Source organism: Artemia sp. Qi Xiang Cuo, chromosome 2, assembly GCF_049724085.1.
Source record: "Artemia sp. Qi Xiang Cuo chromosome 2, ASM4972408v1, whole genome shotgun sequence".
NCBI classification, from domain to species: Eukaryota; Metazoa; Arthropoda; class Branchiopoda; order Anostraca; family Artemiidae; genus Artemia; species Artemia sp. Qi Xiang Cuo.
In genome coordinates, this window is record NC_142795.1 from 4,011,658 (window position 1) to 4,036,433 (window position 24,776).

Consider the following 24,776-nt stretch of genomic DNA (forward strand, 5'->3'; position numbering starts at 1 on the left):
ACCCCTCTGAATGAGCAAGCATGTTGGAGACTCGTTCGCCATTTTCTGCTTATGAGTATATGGTCAATCTGGTTTTTTGTCACTCTGTCTGGGGACATCCATGTATATTTGTGGATGTCTTTATGCTTGAAAAATGTGCCGCCGATGATAAGGTCATTTGATAGTGCACAGTCTATCAGGCAGTCTGCATTTTCATTTCTGGTGCCAAGACCTTCATTTCCCATGACTTCAGGGCAATGAGTTCGGTCGTTTCCAACCTTGGCATTAAAATCACCTGCCAAACATATGATATCATGCAATGGCGCTTCCTTGATTGTGGCATTTAAGTCATTGTAGAATTCTTCCTTTATATCATCTCTTGCATCACTTATGGATGCATAACAAGCATTTAGTGTCATCTTTGCATGGTCTCCATTTAGCCTTATAGATAGTTTTCCATTAACTGGGTTGATAGTTTTCAAATTAACGATGTATTTGGACATTTTTCCCGACAGAATAATGGCTATCCCGTGTTCTCGTTTCTTTTCAGGCCCACTGTACACTATTGTGGACCCTCCAGGTAACCTCTATCTACCACTTCCAAGCCATCGGATCTCTGACAAAGCAAGAATTACTTTTTTATCGTAATGGTCAGTATAGGTGATGACAGACCCCCTATTATTTATGTTGCCCCCCCCCCCCCTTCGGTATTAGAAGATGTGGAAGACAGAAAGCTACGCTTGGCTGATGCCCTTAGAAGGATGCTTCACTGGTGGGAATATCTCTGATTCACCTGTGGCTGCAAGCTCTATAGAGGTCGTTGTGTAGAGGCACCGTTGTCACCTTATGTGTCAGCCGGCGTAGAAGGAACTAAGTCTTAAGTGAGTAGACTGATTTCGGCTAATGATAACTGTTATTGGGTCTTATATAATCCAAGAAAGTTTGCCAACTGTATTGGAGGTGTGTATTTCCTCTTTTAACCTCATGCTATCCTCTTTATTTCCTCTTTTAATCTCCTACTGTAGTCTATAAAAATAAGTGAGAGTAGTTACGGCTATTCCGCAAATGGAATAACAAATCATTTTCACATAATAGTATACAACAAACCTAATAGGTTACGACGAATATGGCTTTTTCCCTGCTGTTTGTTTCATTAAAATACCTTCTGAGTCACATAAAGATCAATGCTTGTTTTTCAGGTTTTCTGATTGGATTGTCCGTGAAATTGACATGGATGGACAAGTCGTAGTCCTAAATGATTTTTCAATTCCTGAACTCCCTAAAATTGAGAAAATTTACCTCCCTGATGTTCCTTTATCTGAAGATGCTCAAGAGAAATTGAAAAAACTGGACGAGTCAACTGATGAAAAGTCCCAACAAAAAATTGAAGTCAATGTATGCAACTTAGTACTAGATTTGTGACTATCTAAATAATTTTCTGTGAAAATGTTAGTGAAAAATAGTTGTAGAAAACAAAAAGATCATGCGACACGCAACTTCTAGAAATAATAGCTAATATTCATAAAAACGCTGACGGCAGATTATTTTTGATTGTATTTATGTTGATTTTTCAAAAATATTCGGTAAAATATGTTTACAATTGTTAATTTCTAAGAATGAAAAGTATAAAGTAGACCCCCCAGCTGTTCTTAGATTAGTGAGTATTTAGTTTGAAGAACGTAGAGAGTCATGATAGGTAGTAATGCATCATCAACGATTCAGGTAGAAAGTGGAGTTCCTCACGGGGGGGGGGGGCTTTTTAGGTCCCATACTGCTTTGTAAATTTAAAATGACCTTATTTACAGAACCTTTTATTTATTATTGATCTTCCAGCTCTTATCAAATATCTAACTTTCAAGGTTTTCGCAGATGATGTCGAATTATACAGACAAATAGAGAATCCTGAAGATCACGGACTTTTACAAGAAGACGTTGATGCTGCTACTAACAACTCATCGCAACACCAAGCCGCTTGAGGTCAACACAGCTAAACAATCTCCTCCATCCTAAACTATTCAAAGCCTCCCTCTTTACACACTCCCAGGATGTTTCTAATTCCCTTAAATCTCCTTACGACGTCCTCCCGTCCCAACCGGGGATGACCTGCTTTTCGTTTAGCCCTATACAGTTGGCCGAAAAGACCATCTTTGGTAATCTGTCGTCCTTCATCTGCAAAAGGTGCCCCAGCCATCTCACCGTTTCTCTCATTATAGCCCTAGAAAGTGGTATTAAACCACAGTTTTCATAGAACCCACTGTTTGAGATACGGTCAGTCAGTCAGGTACACAAAAAATGAGTTGCTAATTTCTCTGGAAAGCATCTAGCAAACCTTTTCTTTTTTTCGGAGTGGCCACGCTTCAGAACCATAGTTTACCACTGCCATTGTTGTGGCTTCCAATATTCTAATTTTGGTTAGCCGAAAATCTTCGTGAAAAAAAAAGAAAAAAAAGCGGTATTGCCCACTATAGGACAACAAGTAAGCCAGACCACATGTATAAAAATTGTTTAAGAACAATTGATGCGGTAGAAAAAGTGCCTGATTTTGGTGTATATGTTCAGAATAAGCTAAAGTTTGATAAACATGCAGCGCTCGTATCAAAAGTGCAAATTTTTGACTCAACATTTCGAAACGTACATTTCGCAAGTTCAACTTGCACAGCTATAAAAAGTTATAAAAATCATTAACGAGGACTGTATTGAAATATTGCCCTGGCGCATGGTGCCATCTATTAAAACGACTTGACAGGCTGCGAGTGGAAACCGCACAGAGGCGTGCATTAAGGTTAGTTCTGCATCTGATGCAATTACCATATAGTCGACGAATGCGTAATTTCTGAGTTTAGAGGGTAAGGGCCGGTTTGATGAATAAATTCAGGACCGTCCATTAAACTGATAATATTGACCCGAGTATATTTTTATTTTGTAACTGTTTTGTTTCTCGGGTCTGTGACCGGTGGAAACATATTTCAGAAGATGTTATATGTTCTGGATGTTTAGAACAACTTATGAGCTCAATAGCCCATAGTGATTGTTACCACTATGAATATGTATTGTTTTGTTGGCATTAGTATTTAGTTTTATAGATATTCCAAGTTATTTATTATATATCTTTATATATGCGCGACAAGCGAAAACTTTCTGCTTTATGGTAATAATGAATAAATATTGTCCATTAGTATTGTCCAACATTATTGCAAACATACTATACTTGGGCGTGCGTACAAACATAAAAACATACTATACTTTTATACTGCTTATTTTTATATATATATGAATTGCTCATATCTCTTATAGGTTATCGATAACACCATAGATGAAAGAAAGAGTCCCGAAAAGAAAGAAGAGGAAGAGTCTAAAAGAGGAAAGGAAGTCTTTTCTAAGAAAACTGGTAATACATCCCCCCAACTCTCACCAACCCCCCAACTTCACCCAAAAATTAATTCCTCTCTCTCTTCCCTCTCTCTCCCTCTCTCTCTCTCTCTCTCTCTCTCTCTCTCTCTCTCTCTCTCTCTCTCTCTCTCTCTCTCTCTCTCTCTCTCTCTCTCTCTCTCTCTCTCTCTCTCTCTCTCTCTCTCTCTCTCTCTCTCTCTCTCTCTCTCTGTCTCTCTCTTTCTTCTCTCTCTTTCTCTCTCTCTCTCTTCTCTCTCTCTCTCTCTCTCTCTCTCTCTCTCTCTCTCTCTCTCTCTCTCTCTCTCTCTCTCTCTCTCTCTCTCTTTGTCAAAAATGTTTACCTTCTTGGGGAGACTGAATGTAGCATGGAGAAGTAACAGAAAAGGTAATGTTCCTAAAATATTTTTGAAAAGTGGCTCTTTAACATCTGATGCGTTAGTTCTACTCACTATAATTTAGAATTGAAATCTTTGCTCGGGAAAGAGGGAGGGGGTTAACGCAGGTACTCACTTCTAGTATTCTAGTACATATGACCTTATTTTTAGCAAACGTGGTGAAGCGTTCTGACGTTCATTGGCCTGTTGTAATCGACGGAGTGGAAAATTTTTACACAACATTTTCTCTTTACAAAGTAAATCGTGAAACGGTTGAATGTATAGACGAGCTTGCAAGTCATCTGAATATAGCATCATCTAGATTTAGTTTTGCTGGCACTAAAGACAGAAAAGGGAAAACGGTTCAAAAGGTTTCGGTGTTCCGTATCGCCCCAGATTCATTTCATGAACTTGCTGGGAAGTGGAAAGTGAAAATGCTGGGAAATTTTGGATTTTCGCCAAGCCGTATTGAACTTGGCAGCTCGAAAGGGAACAAATTTTCTATTGTTATACGGTGAGGTATTTTGTTTTTTATTTTTATTTTATTTTATTCCTGTTTTCTTTCTTTCTTATTTTCTTATCTTATATTTCTTATCCAAAGACCTTTTCCTGTCGATTTTCCTCCTGTATTCCCTTCTACAGGTTTTATGTGGTTAAAAGTGTCTCGGGAAGTTTTATTGTATATAATTAGCTATAATTAGCGTGATTTTTTATTGTATAGCATTGTATATAATTAGCGTGTTTTTTTTTGTTTTTTGACAAGTTCTTGCTTCTAGAATCCATGGCCTACAGTATTCCTGTATTTTTGTTATTGTACCTCTTTGTAGGAACAACTTATTCAGTATAGACCAAAGATCTTCTTTTATTTCTGTACATTCCATTAATGTGTTTGCCTCCCTTTGGCCTTCTCATGAGAAGGCCAAAGGGAGGATCCCATAATATGGGATCCGATCAGTGAAGTTAACCAATATTTTTTTTTCTAATTGTTGTGTATTGTGCAATCTCTTGAATTTAAGGAAAAATTTTCAAGTTCTCTGAAAATAAAGCTTTCAACCCACTTTTAAGCAAACTAAGATTAGGTATTTATTTCATGAAATGGTTATTAATTCGTACTTCGGGGCGAAAAAAAACAACAAAATAGGACAAAAAAGTTCAAAAACAACAATACGCTTATAACTTTCTAATGAGTGCAAAACTAAATTGACAGAATGAATAATTTATTCAGCTACTGTTTGGGTTGTCACAGGTGTCCGTTCGTATTACCAACTTTGATGAAGAAAACAAGTTGTGCGGAAACCTTTAACAATGCAAATTTCGCCGTATTCCTCTTCTAAACAAAAAATTATAACTCCTCTGGGAGAAGATTATCATGAGATCCAAATTTAAAACAAAAATGCCAACATTCATGTGGACGGGCCTGATCACTTTGTGATGTCTGTTAAAACTAGTAACTGATATTTAATTTCGCCTCGTGGAGCAGCACGCTTTAAAAATGTCCTATTGCTAAAATATAACTGCACTTTTAGAACCAGTCCCTGAAAAATTACTTGGGTGCAAAATTAAGCCCCATTAATCTAAATGATCTTCTCTAAAATTGGTGTGTGCTCTCTTTTCGAAAAAATATTAAGTCATACTTTACTCACTGGCCAACGAACGGATGTGATATGGAAAAAAAAATTCAAACCGTCTATAGTGGTACCTCTTATTGAAACTAGTAACTTGCAAATATTTAGTTTGCCTTGTGCAACAGCATAATATAAATGCGTTTTATTGTCACGATTAACGACATCTATAACTTCACCTTTAGAAACTAGTTTTTTGTATATAAAATTCGGCAGCATAATGTAAGGCAATTGTTTCAAAATGTCTCGTCACTTTTTTGTCTACTCCCATTTTTCAAAGTCACGTATAATCCATTTTTAACCCTAGCCCTATTTAAAGGTGTGTCATTTTCAGAATCTGAGGCATCTGTAGCGGCACCTCTTGAAACTAGTAACTTACAAATCTTCGTTTGTCTCGTGCAGCAGCATGATGTAAATGCCTCTTATTGTCACGATCTACATCTTTAACTTGACCTTTGGAAACTAGTTTCTTGTAAATGAAATTCAGCAGTGTAATGTCAAGCGTTTTCTTCTTGTAAATATCCCTTAAAATTTTGGGCTGCTCCTAGTTTGAAAAATATTTAGTCACATTTGTTTCTTATTCAACCACAACCCGCGTATCAAAGTGTGGTATTTTCAAAATTTAAGGCATCTATTTTGGGACCAATTGACAAATGCCAAGTAGCTTTTAGCTGGCAAATGCGAAGTTAGCCTTCTGTGGCAGAATAATGTAAAGGTGTGGCGGTTCCAAGGTAAAGCGGTACCAAAGAGCAACAACTCTGTATTTGGCTTTGCTCTATTTCTCAAATGCTATTGTACCATATATATTTTATTTTCAAATACAGCCACAAAAAAATTAGTATTCAAAGACTTCACCGCGCTTTTAGCGCGGTGAAGTTTCAGCAGTGCTCTGCCTTGAAATCATAGGCAGCGCAATAACGGTAACTATTTCTGTTACTGTTACTAGAGAAAGGCTAGTAACTTTTTTTCTTGGGATGTCAGCCCACCCCCCACAGTACTTGGGGAAAGGGCTGTAAGTTATGCGATTCGCCCATTGCTTACATATAGTTTTTTTATTGAGAAAGGTGGACATGTTTGACCGTTAATGTTCAAAAAGACGAAGGGCATTCAGGTGAATATGTCAGAGAATGTTGAAGGGAGTGTTGAACTAAATCAATACACGGTATGTGCATCTGGGTTGTCAAAAGGGCTTAACTGAGGAATGTCTGAGTGTATCTATTTGGAACTTCCAGGAAATGATAAGTGGGGTGATAAATTGACCAAAAAGGCAGTATTTGCACGCTACTACTACTACAGCTACTACCATCATCACTATTGCTACCACTACGACTACTGCTTCTTTACAGAATTAAATAAAAAAAACAAGTTTTTTTTAACTGAAAGTAAGGAGCGACATTAAAACTTAAAACGAATAGAAATTATTCCGTATATGATAGGGGCTGTCCCCTCCTCAACACCTCGCTCTTTACGCTTTATTCCTTTCAGGGAATGTTTAGGATATGTTAAGCTAAGTAAAAACACACTCTGTACAAGTAGGTTGCCAAAAGGACAATATCAGTAGTATCCCATGGACAGGAATGTTCTAGAGTATTAAGTTTAAACTTTCAGGACATTTTAAGGGGGGGTGTTGAACTAGGCAAAATGCAAATATTGCTACAATTACTCACACTACTACTACTTTTGCTTCTATAACTGCTACTACAGCTGGTGCTGCTAATACAAGTATTACTGTTAAAACTACTAATGCGGCGACTACTGCTAATACTACTGAAGCTAAGGGTATTCCAGTGGATATTTCAGGAAACATTTAAGAATAGTGAAATAAATTGAAATACACTATGCGGATGCTGGCTATTCAAAGGCCGTAACAGCTATACCTCAGGAACAGCTTAGAGTGTTCATTTGAAACTTTCAGTGCATGCTAAAGGGCACAACCAATCAAAAGATATTATGTGTATATTATCCCTACTACTTCTACAACTACTAAGGATAAGGGCATTAAGGATACATTTTTAGACTGTTGGGGGGTACGTTAAATTAAATTTAAGTTAAATGTAGCCTATGCAGGCTGGCAACTGGCCGTACAAGCAGTATATTAAGAACAGGTTAGAGCATTAAGTTGAATCTCTCAGAGCATGCTGAGGGGCGTGTTGAGCTAATAAAAAACACACTATGTGTATACCGTTACTAATAGTAGTAGTACTACTGCTGGTGTTAGTACTAATATTACTAAGGCTTATGATATTAATGTGAAACTTTCATGGTCTGTTGAGGGGGATGCTGAAGTTGAACCCCTATGCCTTCTGAAAAATAGAACATAATTTGCACGTTTTTACGATTTGACCAAAGTTTGGAAGGGGATTTGACACCCCCTACCCCCCCAAATACCGGTAACCTCCTCCTGATTAGTTATTCTTAACAGAGGCGAGAACGGAACATCAGTTTGGTCGAATCTATACTTAATAAGGTAGGCCTATCACTGAATGCTTCGAAAGTGAATACTTACTTTTTGACGCTGTTGATCGTGCTATTTTGAAATAATTTTGTGATACTTAGTGTTCCCATTATTAAATGACTTGGTATTTATTGTATGTGCTGGCAGTAGCCGGTGTAGATTTATTTGTGATTCCAAGGATTAGCTTAAATCTGGTTATGGGAATATTGCTGCAAATCGTGGTCGTTAAAATAGGCGATGTCTCGTTGATTTGCAGCTGCAAAGCTGTAATCAACAGCTGCAAGCAGCTGCAAAGCTGCAAATCGCGGTCGTTAAAATAAGCGATGTCTCATTGAACTACACTATAGGTTTTGTGACTATACAATTTTATCCGCTCCTGGGCTGTATCTGCTTTTTAATAAACATAATCTTATAGAAATAATGTTAATAATTTTAGATAGGCTATTGTAATTTTTCATTATATTTTCTACTTGTTGTGATATGTTATGGTGCATCATTAATTTTTTATCCTAGCTTGACATTGTTCTGGCAAAGATCTAGTCAGGATGGTTGTTCTTAGTTAGGCCTACGTCACGGTCATTTCATGGTGGTTAATGATTTGGTATATTTCTTTTTCTGTGTTGTGTTACTCCATTGTTTACATATATTGTACATTGGGTTGAAAATAAACTTATATTAATATATAAATCAAAATATATTTTTAGCTTCTGTATTTTCACTCAAACCCTTTTTATAGGAATGTTGTGTGTGCTGATTCTGAACTTGAAGAAATAATGAAAAATCTTGCGGAAGAAGGATTCATTAACTTCTATGGGATGAAAAGATTTGGAACTTCTAAAAAAGCTATCCATTCGATCGGCCAAGAAATGCTCAAAGGAAATTGGGAAAAGGTACCTAACGAGCAGCTGATTCCCTTCCATTTTGTATTTGTGCTTTTTCTTTTCTTTTTTCTTTTTTTTTTCTTTTTTTTAATTTATAAATCCCACCTCCTCTCCTCTCGGTGACCTTCAAAATTTCTTTAAAAATATACCATAATTTATCTAATGTCACCTACTCTTTTCTTAATAAAAAAAACTTCTTCAAAAAATTCAAATTATTAAAATTATATAAAAATTGAGTATTCCAAAATATACCAGGGTATCAAAATAGAGGTATTCTACATTTCAATTCTCTTATACCTTTTAGGTTCATCCGGTATCTCAGACTGCCCTTCCCCCTTAGGGCACCCCTTCCATCGTGACCTTAAATTACGCTTGTGCTTTTTCTTTGGCAGTGAATCACAAATAGTTTAGCTTAGAATATGGTTGTTCTTGAAAATCTCATCCTAGTCTAGCCGGGGACATGAAATGTCTTTTATAATGTCAGTGAAGATTTACCTTATCTGTTTTGATTACTACGTCTGCTTCTACTGAAATTTCGTGATTTGGAGGCAGCCTAATTCCAAATTTTTTTCTTATAAAAAAATATGCACTTACTACAACCAAACCTTGCACTTCTATTTCGCCAATTATCGCAAATATTATCGCCAAAATTATCGGCAAAATCGCCAACTATTTCGGAAATATTATCATAAAAGCGTTAAAAGTGTCAAGGTCTTTCCAAGAATATGGGCCGGTGGTCTGACGAAAAAATGTTTGGTTGTAAACTCAAATATATAGCTTTTTATGTATTGTAACTTAAAAGAAAATCCAGGGAAGGAGGGGGGTAAGTCTATAATCTTTTCTCCTTTTTATTAGCATCAAGCCAATAAGGTATGCCTTTTTTCTTTTACTTCTTATAGTAATATTGAGAATAGGACATACGCAGATGAGGGGAGGGCTTTGGGTGTGTCGTCTCTGTAGGGCTTACTAATTGGGTATTCACTGAGTTTTGGGTATTCATTGGGTCTAATCTGAAACAACATGTTGATAATGAAAACTTAGATGTTAAAAATGTTTATGGCTGTTGCTTCATCGATATTAGATAATCCTGATACTTTACATTTACGTTTTTTAGTTTCTCGTCGCGCTGCCTAAGTAATTTGCAATATGGTTTCATTTTATTGTTGTTTTTTTTGTTTTTTTTTGTCCTCTTTTTTACTTTTTATGGATTGAGTTGTTGTAGAAGCTTCGGGGGGCACCCATTCAATTTGAAATTCGTAAGTTTTAGCTCCTTTTTTAAGAGCCTAAAGTAATCAAAAGGTATGTAGCCCCCTCCCCTTCCTTTTTAGCTGTCCTTCTTCCAAAGACATCAGATCAACATTTTTATAAACAAAGAAAAACGAGCAAAAATGGGGTTTTTATAGGCCAAATGAAGATACTGATAAAACAAAGCGAATATTTCGAGAGGACAAACGCCTCTCTTCTTCAGCGCGAAACGAAACAATGGATCAATAAAAGCCAAAAATTAAAAGAATTAAAACCAACTACCTAACAACCATAAAAGCGAGTTATTCGCCAATATCCGCGATTTGCACAAAATCCAAAAAAATATGAACCGCCATCGACGGATACTAGCGAACAACTGACAAAGTAAAGGACACAATTTATTCACTCGAAAAAAACAAAACGAACCAGCAATTAAATAAGATGGAGAACTATGTCATTTGATTTCGGATTTTAATTAATGCATTTCTTGCAGACACCCTTTGAGACCTAAGGGGTTGTTCACGTGTTTGATTAGATGACTGGGAAAGTGGTTCAAGGTTTATTTCAGGGATTACTAAAGTATCGGATTCTCTTTTGACAAAACCGAAATATGAGTCGTTTATTCTTAAATCACCGGAATCTCTGTTTAAAGCTAGACCTAAATGTTGGTATTTATAAATTTCAACAGCTTCTCTGTAGTGCTGGACAATACCTTTGTCATGTGAAATAAGACTAGCTTGATTAAACAAAATAGTACTGTCTGGTTTTTCAAAAATGTGCTCTGCAAGGACAGAGTCAAAATTTTCTGGTTTTTTCTGCTTTTTAAGTGTATTATTAATTGAACAGAGTGCTGATATAATCTATCCGTGAGTCACTGATCAGTTCTTCCGATATATCAAGGACCAAACTAACAAGGAATTCTGTAGATACCGGATTTTTCACCTATCGGGATAGGGTCTTTACCTTGATAAATTTGGGACCTGATAGTTTTTCTGGGTCTATAATAAGTGTAAATGTTATTTTTCCTTAGATTTTTTGAAATGTGGTCTGAAATCTCTTTAACGTAAAAGAGACCAAGATAAACTGAATTTTCCCTTTGATTTGTGTTTTCTGTGGAACTATCTGATAATCTTTTAATACGTTTTGAAATTACAGAATTTATTAAACTAATTGGATAACCATTCCCAAATTTTTGTCCATCAACCATTCATCAACATTTTTTGTCCTCTCGAAATATTCGCTTTGTTTTTTCAGTATCTTCATTTGGCCTATAAAAACCCCATTTTTGCTCGTTTTTCTTTCTTTATGTGATGTCAGGCCAATGTGGTTTAAGAAATTATCTTCATCAACATTTTTAGATCGCTATTTCGTTGGAAAAAGTCTAAAGACCCAAAAACTATGCCTCCAGGAACAAGGTAAGGCCCACAGTCCCAGGGGTAAGGGCTTCACATATATTGTGCATGTACACTATAAACACACAATGTGCATGCACGTTGTCAAAAGGGTATCACTACAATTGTCCCATAATGTCTTACGGTATTAAGTTGAAACTTTCCAGGGATATTGAACTACCCAAAAGACGCTATGTACATATGACTACCACTAATACGACTAGGACAATTACCGCTACATATATTTTTACGGCTACTACTACTAGGAGAACTGGTACTACGGCTAATACTAATACTACTACTAGGGCTGCTACTACCACTACAACGTCTGCTACTACTATTACTAGAAGTACCACGACAACGACTACGACTTTTACGACTACTGCTACTTCGACTACTAGAATTATGATTGCTGTTATTAGGACTAACACTGCTACTACTTCCTCGACTCCTACACATAATAAAAACCAAAAAAAGCCTTGCAAATATTCCTTTTCTTAATCGTTCAAAAATATGTCAATTGAAAGCGAATAGAAATCAACTAACAAAAAATTGTCCACAAATGAAGTATTTCTAAGAAAAGTATAAACTACATTAAACTACATATAGTAATTCAAGAGTAAAACTGACAAAATCATTATCAATAAAAAAACTAAAATTGAAAAGAGACAGAAATTACAATAAATAATCAAGTCAAACTTAAAATGAACACAAGCTACCACAAACCGGATTAGGGATTGCCCCATATGCCTTAAAGACTTCATCTTCAAGCTTCAATTGCGCTATTAGCTATAATGAGAGAAAGGTTGAGACGGCTTGGGCACTTTCTGCGGATGAAAGATGACAGATTGCTAAAGATTGTCCTTTTTGGCCAACCGCCTAAGGCTAAACGAACAGCAGGTCGTCCTCGGATGTCATGGGAGGAAGTCGTAAGGAAGGGAAATGGGAACTTCCTGGGAGGGTGTAAAGAGGTTGGCCTCAGGTGGCTTGGTACTGTGGTGAATTGTTAGTAGTAGCAGTAGTAGTTAAAGGATGTTTCCGTGGGGAGGAGGGAATGTTTTTCGTGGGTGTGGAGCCGGATTAACTAAAAAGACGATCAGAAATTAAGTAATTTTTTCCACTAAAAGTAAAAAACAACATTAAAACTTAAAACGAACAGAAACTATTGCGTATACAAAAGGTCTGGCCCCCTCTTCAATACCTCGCTCTTTATGCTATAGTTTCAATTTTTTCCAAATTCTAAAAAAAACGATGGATACGTTAAATTCGTTTAATTAAAACAATAAGAAGTTTTTTTTTAAATAGTAAAAAAATATTTAGCGTAAAGAGCGAGGTATTGAGAGTGGCCCCTCTATGTAATTATTTCTGTTCGTTTTAACTTTTAATATTGTTCCTTACTTTCAGTTGAAAAAACTATTTTTTTTAATGTAATTTTCATGAAGTTATGGCCGTAGGCATGAATTTTATTTCCCTTTACAGATGTGATATATAAGGTCTGTAAGCAAAAATTCATGTAAAGATCCTGATTAGGGGCTATTGAGAAGAAAACTTGTTAAGGAAACTATTCTTACTTTATTAAATGCATATTAATTGTAGCTAACACATTTTCCAAGCAGATCTGCTATACTTTACCCTAAACCCTGTTTTCCCTTACGTTCAAGTATATAGCCCTAGTTCTGTATTTCCCAGGCATTCAACCAATACGCCTCTCTTGTCTCAACTCATGTACCCGTAAATTGAATCAACTGTGACGAAAACGACCAAAAAAATAAGAGTGAAGTTTTGAAGTTTATTTGAACAAAATAGTTGTCTGAACTTAGGCACTGCCTAGATATTACACTGATGAAACTTTAGAGGAGGATATTGCCTTTTTAAGCCTAGGAAAATTAAAATCATTAAATATTTTCACTAAAACCTGAAAAAATGGAAGAAAAATAAAGGTCTTTTAGCTACAGGGCAACTCTAAAACACGAATTTTACCTTATATTTCCTAGGGAGTTCTTTATTTTACCCGATTTTGACCTTATTTTGCCAATTTTACTTTATTTTACCAGTTTTACTAGTTTTACCAGTTTTATTAATTTTACCAGTTTTACTTACCGGGTATTTATTTTACGGTCATATAAATAAATATAAATAAATAACGATTTTATTTTCAAACGCCATAACACGGTCATGCCGATCAGTGGCAGTTCTTGTCATAATAAGGCACTAAACATATGAAAATCACAGCCATAGCCATCGTCATGCAAAATTACACATTGATTTTAAATAAAACGTATTCAAACTAAACAGTCAAGCGAATAAAAAGAATAATGAACTAAAGAAAATAAATATATACCATTATTGAGGAGTGGGTGCAGAATTAAACAAACTTGACGAACGAGGGAACAAGACTACTTGCGTACCGCATGTGCCGTGCTGGTACCGACTGAATTTTTGGTACCGGTTGGGCTACATGTTGTAGGAGCCTTTGGCGCGAAGGGAGATGCTTAGGGGGGAGGATGTCACGAAACCGTGGATTTTCTAAAAATATTGCAACAAATAGGTCAGGTTAGCGAGAAGCAGTGATTTAGTCTATTATGTTTTAAAAGAAAATTAAGTTGGGAATCAAATGGAATGTTTCTTTAATTTGCAACTTTTTGTTCTATCAAACAGTTCGTGGCAACAAACTTTAAGTGAGGAGCGAGGTGGCTCAATAGTAGCCGAAACCATAAAAGCCGGAATTTTAACATACATATATCAAAAGAATTGGCTTATTATGCTTATTCCAAATATATAAGATTAATTCAGTTTAATGTTATTTTAAAAGCTAAGAGCCTGAGAAAATTCACCTGATTTTTGACAAAGGAGGAAAACACCCCTTAAAATGAAGGAATATCAATGGAAATCACGCAATTAGATTCAGCGTATCCGAGAATCCTATAGCAGAAGTTTCAAGCTCCCATCTGCAAAAATGTGGAATTCTGTATTTTTTGCCACAAGAAAGATCACGGATGCGTGTTTATTTGTTATTTTTTTTCCCAGGGGTTATTGCATGAAACCAATAGTCCAAGAATATCAGGAAAGGGCTCATTCAAACGGAAAATAAAAATTCTGATACCCTTTTTAAGGGATCAAAGAGATTGGATGGCATCTAGCCCCCTCACTCCCCTTTTTTTCCTCAAGGTCTTCCGATAAAAATTTTGAGATAGCTATTTTGTTGGAGGGTTATGGATAACATAACCCCCCTCAGCCCTTGGGGAAAGGTCTGTAAGTCATGAAATTTACCCATTGTTTACGTATAGTATTTGTTATTGGGAAGCATACAGACTTTTTCGGGTGGGGGGGGGGGTCTAGAGTATGTATTGTCTAGAGTTCCTTTTTGTAGGGGGGGGGGATTTCCAAGAGAGAAATTCTCTATTGTCCAGAGAAAATTTTCTGCGGGAGCAACTTTCTTGTAGAGGGGGGGGGGTGTTTTTGCGGGGAAAATGTTCCACGGAAGAAGGGATTTCTGGCATGATAAAAAAAAAAATCAGAAATGAAACGCTTTTTCAAATGAAAGTGCACGAAGAAAAATTTTTCAGCTGGGATTGTCCACAAGAAATTTTCCGGGGGAATTTTCAGGTAGAATGGAATTTTCTGGGGAGATTTTTCCTGGCTGGGGCTATTTTAGGTGGGAGGAACTTTCGGGGGGGATTTTTCATGAAAAGGGTGCCATATACCTCAGTATTATTTAAAAACGATCAGAAATAAAAAAAAAGTTGTTTTTTTTGTTTTGTCAGCTGAAAGTAAGAAGTAGCATTAAAGCGTAAAATGAATAGAAATTATTACATATATGAGGGGGGTTGCCTCCTCCTCAATACCTCTCTCTTTACGCTAAAGTTTTTTTTAGAACTTTTAAAAAAGCTTATTACTCTAAATAATGTCGTGTTTCAGGAGTCGTTCTTAAAAAATCGGGACAAAAAGTCTAACTTTATCGTAAAGAGCGAGGTATTGATAATGGGGCAACCCCCCTTCATACACGTAGGCCTATTAATTTCTGTTTGTTTTAAATTTTCATATTCCTCCTTACTTTCAGTTGAAAAATCTAATCATAGGCAGCGCTAGCGCGCTGCCTAAGTAAAGAACGATGTTGCCACAATGTATTATTATTTTTTTTCTCCATACCCGGGCACTTGGTATAGAAGGAGTTGTAGAAACTTCAAAAAGGGCTCATTCGATTGGAAATTGGAGTGGCTATTGCCCTTTTTAATAGTCGAAAGTGATTGAAGGGCAACTAGCCCCCTCCCTCACGTCCATCATTCCCATAAACACATGCAATCAAAATTTTGAGATAGCCATTTTGTTCAGCGTAGTTGATTTCCAGATAGAAAATATGTTTTTGAGGAGGGCAGCCCCCCCGTAACCCTCGGGGCAAGGGTTTTAAGTTATGCCCTGAGGGCATATAAGAACGATGGTGGCACAATGTACTATTTATTGTTTTTTTCCTTTAGAGCAGGGCACTTCATATGGAAGGGAACGTCGTAGAAACTTCAAAAGGGGCTCATTCGATTGGAAATTGAGAGTTATAGTGCCCTTTTTAATAGTCGAAAGGCATTGGAGGGCAACTAGCCGCCCCCCCCCAAGTCCATCATTCCCCCAAACCCATCCAATCAAAATTTTGAGGTTGCCATTTTGTTCAGCGTAGTTGATTTTCATATAGAAAATATCTTTTTGAGGAGGACACTCCCTCGAATCCTTCGGGGAAAAGTTTTTCAGATGTGCCCTGGGGGCAAGTAAGATTTTTATAGAAGGCGCTGTCGTAGAAACTTCAAAGTAGGCTCATTCGACTGGAAATTAAAAAGGCTAGTGCCCTTTTTAATAGTCGACAGTGATTAGATGGCAACTAGCAACCCCCCCCCCTGACGCCCATCATTCCACCAAACACATTCAATGAAAATTTTGAGATAGCCATTTTGTTCAGCGTAGTTGATTTCCCGATAGAAAATATATTTTTAAGGAGAACACTCCCCCACAACCTTCAGGGCAAGGATAATAAGTTATGCCCTGGGGATATATAAGGTTTTTATTGAAATCTTTGTCGTATAAACTTGAAAAAGGGCTCATTCGATTTGAAATTCAAAGGGATAGTACCCTTTTTAATAGTCGAAAGTGATCTGAGGGCAACTAACCCCCCTCTCACGCCCACCTTTTCCCTAAACACATTTAATCAAAATATTGAGACAGCAATTTTGTTCAGCCTACTTGAAAGTTTTGGAAATTAGGTCTTTAATGATGACAGTCCCTCCCCCACAGCCCTCAGGACAAGGGTTGTAAGTTATGCCCTGCGGGCATATAAAGTCTTTATTTAAAGAGCTGTCATAAAAACTTTCAAATGGATCATTGGATTGGAAATTGAAAGGGATAGTGCCTTTTTTACGAATTGAAATTGATTGGATAACGACTAACGCCCCTCTCACGCCTACCATTGCCCCAAACACATCCAATTAAATTTTTGAGATAGCCATTTTGTTCAACGTAGTTGAAAGCTCAGGATATTAGATCTTTTAGGATGATAAACCCCTCAGAGCCCTCAAGACGAGGGTTGTAAGTTAAGCCCTGAGGGCATATAAGGTTATTATAGAAGGCGATATCGTGGAAACTTCAAAAGCGCTCATTCAATTGAAATTTGAAAGGGCTAGTCTCTTTTTAACTAGTTAAAAATGATTGGAAAACGACCTACGCTCCTCTCACGCCCACCATTTTCCAAAACACATCCAATCAAAATTTTGAGATATCCATTTTGTTCAAATTAGTTGAACGCTCTGGAAATTAGGTATTTAAGGATGATAACCCCCTCAGAGCCCTCAGTGCAAGGGTTGTAAGTTATGCCCTGGGGGCATATAAGGCTCATATAGTAAGTTGTTGAATAAATCATAGGCAGCGCGATCGCGCTGCCTAAGTAAAGAACAGGGACACTCGAGAACGAGACAAGAAATGGGGACTAAGTAAGAGGATGACATTCCCCCACAACCCTCAGGGCAAGGGTTTTAAGTTATGCCCTGGGGGCATATAAGAACGATGTTGGCGAAATGTATTATTTATTAATTTTTTCCTTTAGAGCAGGGCACTTCGTATCGAAGAAGTTGTCTTAGAAACTTCGAAAAGGGCTCATTCAATTAGAAATTGGACTGGCTTGTGCCCTTTTTAATATTCGAAAGTGATTGGAAGGCGACTAACACCCCTTCCACGCCCACCATTTCTCGAAACACATCTAATAAAAATTTTGAGATAGCCATTTTGTTCAGCATAGTTGATTTCCAGATAGAAATTATGTTTTTGAGGACAGTCCCCCACAGCCCTTAGGGCAAGGGTTATAAGTTATACCTTGGGGGCATATACGGTTTTTTATAGAAAGGTGTTTTCGTTGGAACTTCAAAAAAGGCTTATTTGATTGGAAATTCAAAGGGCAAGTGCCCTTTTTTAATAGTCGAAAATGATTAGAGGGGTAATAGCCCACCTCTCACGCCCACCTTTCCCCCAAATACATCGAATCAGAACTTTGAGATAGCCATTTCATTCAAAATCGTTTTAAGTTCTGGAAATTAGGTCTTTGAGGATGACAACCCCCCACAGCCCTCAAGGCAAGGGTTGTAAATTATGCCCAGCGGGCATATAGGGTTTTTATTGAAATCTTTGTCGTAGATGCTTGAAAAGGGGCTCATTCGATTGGAAATTCAATGGGCTAGTGCCCTTTTTAATAGTCGAAAGTGATTTGAGGGCAACTAACCGCCCTCTCACGCCTATATTTTCTCCAAATACATTCAATCCATATTTTAGATAATCAATTTATTCAATGTAATTTAAAGTTTTGGAAATTAGGTCTTACAGGATGACAACCCCTCCCCCCCCCACACACAGCCCTCAGGGCAAGGGTTGTAATTTATGCCCTGGGGGCATATAAGGTTTTTACTGAAAGCGTAGAAACTTGAAAAGGGCTCATTCAATTGGAAATTGAAAGGGCTAGTGCCTTTTTTAATAGTTGAAAGTGATTGGAGAGTGACTAACGCCCTTCTCACGCCCACCATTTTCTCAAACACATCCAATCAACATTTTGAGATATCCATTTTGTTCAACGTAGTTGAAAGTTCTTGAGATAAGGTCTTTTAGTATGATAAACTTCTCAGAGCCCTCAGTGCAAGGGTTGTAAGTTATGCCCTGGGGGCATATACAGTTTATATAGAAAGTTGTTATATAAATTTCAAAAAGGGCTCATTTGATTGGAAGTTGAAATTGCCCTTTTTATTAGTCGAAAGTGAGTGGAGAGTTATTGATCCCCCTCTAACGCCCACCATTTCACCAAAAACATTTGATCAAAGTTTAGAGATAGCCATTTTGTTCAACACAGTTGAAAGTTCTGGAAATTATGTATTTAAGGATGACAAACCCTCCAGAGCTCCAAGGGCAAAGGTTGTAAGTTCTGCCCTTGGGGAATATAAGGTTTTTATAAATAGATTTGTCGTAAAACTTCAAAAGGGGCTCATTCAATTCGAAATTGAGAGGGCTCGTGCCCTTTGTAATAGTTGAAAGTGATTGGAGGGTAACTAACCCCCCTCTCACGCCCACCATTCCTCCAAACGCATCCAATCAAAATTTTCAGATAGCTATTTTGTTCAAAGTAGTAGAAAGTTCTGGAAATTAGGTCTTTGAGAATGACACCCCCCCCCCAATACTCATGGAAAGGGTTGTAAGTAATGCCCTGGGAGCATATAAGATTTTTATTGAAAGTTTTGTCGTAGAAACTTCAAAAGGGCTCATTTGATTGTAAATTGAAAGGGCTAGTGCCCTTTTTAATAGTCAAAAGTGATTGGAGGGCAACTAGCCCCCCCCCCCCCCCACGCCCATCATTCCCCCAAACACATCCAATAAAAATTTTTGAGATAACCATTTTGTTCAGCATAGTTGATTTCCCGATAGAAAATATATTTTTGAGGAGGACACACCCCCACAACCCTCAGGGCAAGGATTATAAGTTATGCCCTGGGGGCATATAAGGTTTTTATTGAAATTTTTGTCGTAGAAACTTAAAAGGGCTAGCACCCTTTTTAATAGTCGAAAGTGATTTGAGGGCAACTACCCCCTCTCACGCCTACCTTTTCCCCAGACACATCCAATCAAAATTTTTAGATAGCCATTTTATTCAACGTAGTTGAAAGTTTTTGCAATTAGATCTTTAAGGATGACAAGCCCTCCCCACACAGCCCTCAGGGCAAGGATTGTAAGTTATGCCTTTCGGGCATATAAAGTTTTTATTGAAAGCGTTGTCGTAGAAACTTCAAAAGGGCCCATTCAATTGGAAATTGAAAGAGCTAGTGTCTTTTTCAATAGTTGAAAGTGATTGGATAACGACTAACGCCCCTCTCACGCCCACCATTGCCCCAAACACATCCAATAAAAATTTTGAGATATCTATTTTGTTCAACGTAGTTGAAAGTTCAGGAAATTAGGTCTTTTGGGATGATAACCCCCTCAGAGCCCTCAGTGCAAGGGTTGTAAGTTATGCCCTGGGGGAATATAAAGTTTTTATTGAAAGTGTTGTCGTAGAAACTTCAAAAGGTCTCATTCAATTGGAAATTGAAAGGGCTAGTGCCTTTTTTAATAGTTGAAAGTGATTGGATAGTGACTAACGCCCCTCTCACACCCCCCATTATCCAAAACACCTCCAAACAAAATTTTTAAATACCTATTTTGTTCAATGTAGTTTAACGTTCTGGAAAATTGGTATTTTTGGTTGATACCCCCCCCCCCTCAGAGCCCTCAGTCCAGGGGTTGTAACTTATGTCTTGGGGGCATATAAGGTTTATATATTGTAAGTTGTTGAATAAATCATAGGCAGCGCGAGTTATGCCCTGGGGGCATAACTAAAGCAGGGTACTACGTATCGAAGAAGTTGTCTTAGAAACTTCGAAAAGGGCTCATTCAATTGTAGTGGCTCTTGCCCTTTTTAATAGTCGAAAGTGATTGAAAGGCGACTAACACCCCTTCCACGCCCGCCATTTCCCGAAACACATCTAATCAAAATTTTGAGATAGCCATTTTGTTCAGCGTAGTTGATTTCCAGATAGAAATTATGTTTTTGAGGACAGTCCCCTACAGCCCTTAGGTTAAGGGTTGTAAGTTATGCCCTGGGGGCATATAAGGTGTTTATAGAAAGCTTTGTCGTTTCCAAAAGGGCTCATTCGATTGGAAATCGAAAGGCCTAGTGCCCTTTTTGCACTTTCGACTATTGTCGAAAGTGATTGGAAGGCTTGACATTTTTATAGTAAAGATCGATGTGGGTATAATTTATTATTTTTTGCTGTTGTTGTTGTTTAGACCAGGGCACGTTGTATCGAAGGAGTTGTCGTGGGAACTTTGAAAAGGGATCATTCAATTGAAAATAGAAAGGGCTGATGCCCTTTTTAATAGTCGAAAGTGATTGGAGGGCAACTAATCCCCCTTCCAATACCCCCCTCCCACACCCACCCTCCCATTTGCCCACTATGTTTAAAAACTAAATGTTGCCTTAAGATTAAATAAAAATGCACTGTGTTAATGCTAATTCCCAATAAGGCATCTCACCAGTATCCCAAGAATGACTGAGGTTATTATGTTCAAACTTTCGGGGCCACTTCTGCTCTTGAAATTTAACTAAATAAAAATAGTGTCATTGTATCCAATCTATCAAAGAAAATAAACAGATCTTTTTGCTAATAATATCCAGTCTTCCATTTCAGGTTAACTAGATGTGGTATGAAACTAATTTAAACAGTACTATTTGTATCCCGATTTTTAAAAGGGTGTATGTTGTTAAAAATTGCTGAAAAGTTTTCTCCAGCATACAAATAACAGGCCAAACTATAAAGTCTTAAATAACGAAAAGATTTAAAGTGTTATATTCTTTTTCCCTGAAAAGACTATGTCAAAATACAACGAACAGAAATTAATTAAAAAAACTTTTTCCACAAAATAAGTTTTCCAAAGAAAATTAAAGAACTCTATTAAACAAAATATTAGCAAAAATAAAATCAAATAATCTACCAAGCGTGAAACTACTACTAATCAGCATCGATAAATAAATGAAACCCAAAACGAACAGAAATTACAATAATTAACCGAGTCAAACTCAAAACGAGCAGAAATTAGCATAAGTAAGGCTCAAAACCCCTATGCCTTCCCAAGGCCAGAACAAAATTTGCACTATACTGAAAAAATACAAATGAATATGCATTGTCAGTTTAATATACATATACTGATATTTAGTAATCAAAATGTTAAAATTATTTGATTTATTAAAGTTGTAAAAGTAAAAACATTTATAATTTTTTCAGTAAAGTGCAAATTTTGTTCTGGCCTTGGGAAGGCATAGGGGTTTTGCGCCCAACTCATGTGAATTTCTGCTCGTTTTGAGTTTGACTCGGTTAATTATTGTAATTTCTGTTCGTTTTGGGTTTCATTTATTTATCCTGATTTGTGGTACTTTCACGCTTGGTAGATTATTTGATTTTATTTTTGCTCATTTTCTGTTTAATGGAGTTCTTTAATTTTCTTTGAAAAACTTATCTTGTGGAAATTTTTTTTTAAATTAATAAATAACAAGGCCTAAGCTATTGTTCAAAGATGCAGCTATACCTTGGACAGCATGGTGACCTTGAATCAAGATCCCAAATATGAAGTAAGTAATATGGTAACAAAAGAGTAGCTTTATTTGATTCCTGATTTAGCATTGCTTCAAAATAGAATTTTCGCTTCCTTGAAAATCCATTAATAGGCTAGGTAATGCCTAAAGCTATGTTAATATTTTCCTTTTTTCTGAATTGGTGTTATTTTGTAGTAAGAACCAATGGTATTAGCTAAGATTTTGGGTTTTTAAGAAGGATACACTTTATGCTATGTAAAAAGATTGTTTTTAACACATTTTGAAGGCATTTTTTCTTTACTTTATCCCTTCTCCTTCCTCGGTTTAAGTATATAGCCCGAATTATATATGCCTTTTGTGGTGTTCTGTTTCTTGATTTTGTCATCATTGATTTGATTTATGGGTACATAGCGAAAACAGGAGTGACACATGGCAAAATATATGGGACACTAAGGATTTGGGGGTGAAATATAGTGGAAGTTAAAGCTATATCCCCGAAACTTATTTTTTTGGTCTAACCTTGACCAATTTTTAATTATGTTATGATGACAGTTTATATAATAAATATAATGATAATATGATAAATAATAAACATAATGAAAAAGACATTATATAATGAATAAGATATAATATAAATGAATATATATATCTATATTATAATGAATATGATATAATATAATGAATAAGATAATGTAATAAACATAATTATAATGATAATATATCACATAGCAAATTATTACATTCCTTGACTGTAAGTAAAGGAAGATAAAAAACCAAAGGCACATAGGAAATTGGAAAATTCAAGAACAAAAATTCCATTTGCACTATGAACATATTGAATATAATTTTATTTATTACTTCTTAAAGAACTAGTTTTGCTACACGGCGTTCAAAAATCGTGTACACTATTTTGTGTCTCATGGATTTTCCTCTATTGTTTGAAACACGATCAGAAATTAAATATAGAAAACAGGTTTTTTCAACTGAATCGAGAAAGTCCAAAAAAAGTGCCTAAGAATTATCTTCAATTAGGGTAAAGTGTCTTATATTTCCCTTCTTCGAAAAGCCAATCTAGTCACCCTTAAGGAAATTAGAGCAAAAATTTTCTTGCGTTTTGCTAACAATGCCCTCCATAACCCTCGGACAACTTCTGTTTTCCCTAGTCAATATTCGCCCCTTCGACCTCACCCCCCGCGTTCTGCTTCAACAAAAATCCCCTTTCTTGTCCCAATAAAGGTTTCCACTGAAAGATATAGAAGAAATTTCACCCCGTACATTGTGGGCATATTGAATTATTGAATGTTTCACTCTTTTCCATAACCCTACTTTTTAAAGTAATGAAAATTTTAGCGTAGAGAGCGACTAAATGTCAGTGTGAATGTGCCTTAAAAGGCATTCTTTTTTCCAGGCTTGCAATTTCATTTTGGTGTCTGATAAAAATAATCCAACTCTGCAGAGGGTCGAGCGCAAGTGGCGAAACGGAAAGGATGCCTATGAGGCTCTCAGACTTCTTCCCGGGAAGTTGAGCATGAGAATTGAAGCCAAACTTTTGCTTGCAATAACAAAGAATGGAAACAATTATGAAAAAGTGATGAATTCGGTGAGCTAATTTTTGTATTGTGGAATCATTCTGACGAAACTAGAATTGTTTCTGTTTAGACCAATACACGCTGTGGGATTCAAGAAGAAAAGCGGCGGGGAGGGGGGTAAATAAAAAGAAATTACGGTTAAGGGCAAACGCGAGTTTTAGTTGTTGTTATTTGACAAATATAAAATACATTGGAAACATTATCTTTTTCTTTTTGGAATGATTTGTGTGTATGTATATTTTGACTTAGAAAACGAAGAGATTGCTTTTTGGAAGAATTTGTTTAAATTTACATACGAATTGAACAATGTTGTCTCTTCAGAAGTCTTAAAATCCATCTTCCTTTCGTTTAACAGAAAATATTTAAAGTGTCTTAATTTGCTAAATAATAATCGTGTTATATCTTTCTATGAAAGAGAAAAAACATGTCGAAAAAAAGAAGAGATAGGTTTGCTTTTTGGTAGAATCTCTAACATTTTGTGTTACAAATTCGATAGTCTTTTTATTTAAAAGTTTTATAACCAATCTTTTATTTATATTTTTCTGCAAACGTGAAAAAATTACAATTTCTTTTGAAATCTTAGCTGGAATAAATTTCCAGCTTGGCGGATTTGCAAAAAAAAAAAAACAGTGAAAGGCGTTGCTTTTTTTTCGCAATATTTCTGAAAATTTTGTAGTGGAGACAGATAAATCATAATAAATTTCTGTTTATATATTTCAAGAAAACGTCGAAATGAGGAGTGACTTTTGTTGGGTATTTTTTTGTAATTTTAGTTTAGTATTTTGCATCAAAGTTACTTATGCTTCTTTTTCATTTTGTTATCTAACTGAAAGAATTCCACATAAGTGGTAAATAAGAATCTTTTATGGAGAAGATCTTTTTTTTTATAGAAACGGTTCTTATATATTTCTAGTTTGGCAGATTTAAAAAAAAAACAAAAAAAAAACGATGGATATTTTTTTTTAATATATCTGAAAATGCTGAAGAGGAGACTGATCAGTGCTAGTAAATTCCGGTTTGGAGATTTGTAGAAAAGGCCGAAATGAGGACTGACATTTAGTACGCTTTCTCTCTCTCTCTCTCTCTCTCTCTCTCTCTCTCTCTCTCTCTCTCTCTCTCTCTCTCTCTCTCTCTCTCTCTCTCTCTCTCTCTCTCTCTCTCTCTCTCTCTCTCTCTCTCTCTCTCTCTCTCTCTCTCTCTCTCTCTCTCTC

General features: G+C 36.4%; 1 protein-coding gene across 4 annotated transcripts in view; it reads left to right on the top strand.

The window, feature by feature from the left end:
- Positions 1–24,776, top strand: part of LOC148954819 (pseudouridylate synthase 7 homolog) — a 90,381-nt gene that overhangs the window by 34,092 nt on the left and 31,513 nt on the right. For all 4 annotated transcript variants that reach the window (XM_089098762.1, XM_089098736.1, XM_089098754.1 and 1 more), the window contains exons 4-8: positions 1,179–1,374; positions 3,274–3,367; positions 3,915–4,257; positions 8,557–8,710; positions 23,385–23,576. In XM_089098762.1, the coding sequence (XP_088954888.1) occupies positions 1,179–1,374; positions 3,274–3,367; positions 3,915–4,257; positions 8,557–8,710; positions 23,385–23,576 (979 nt within the window). The remainder of the gene's footprint in view (positions 1–1,178; positions 1,375–3,273; positions 3,368–3,914; positions 4,258–8,556; positions 8,711–23,384; positions 23,577–24,776) is intronic.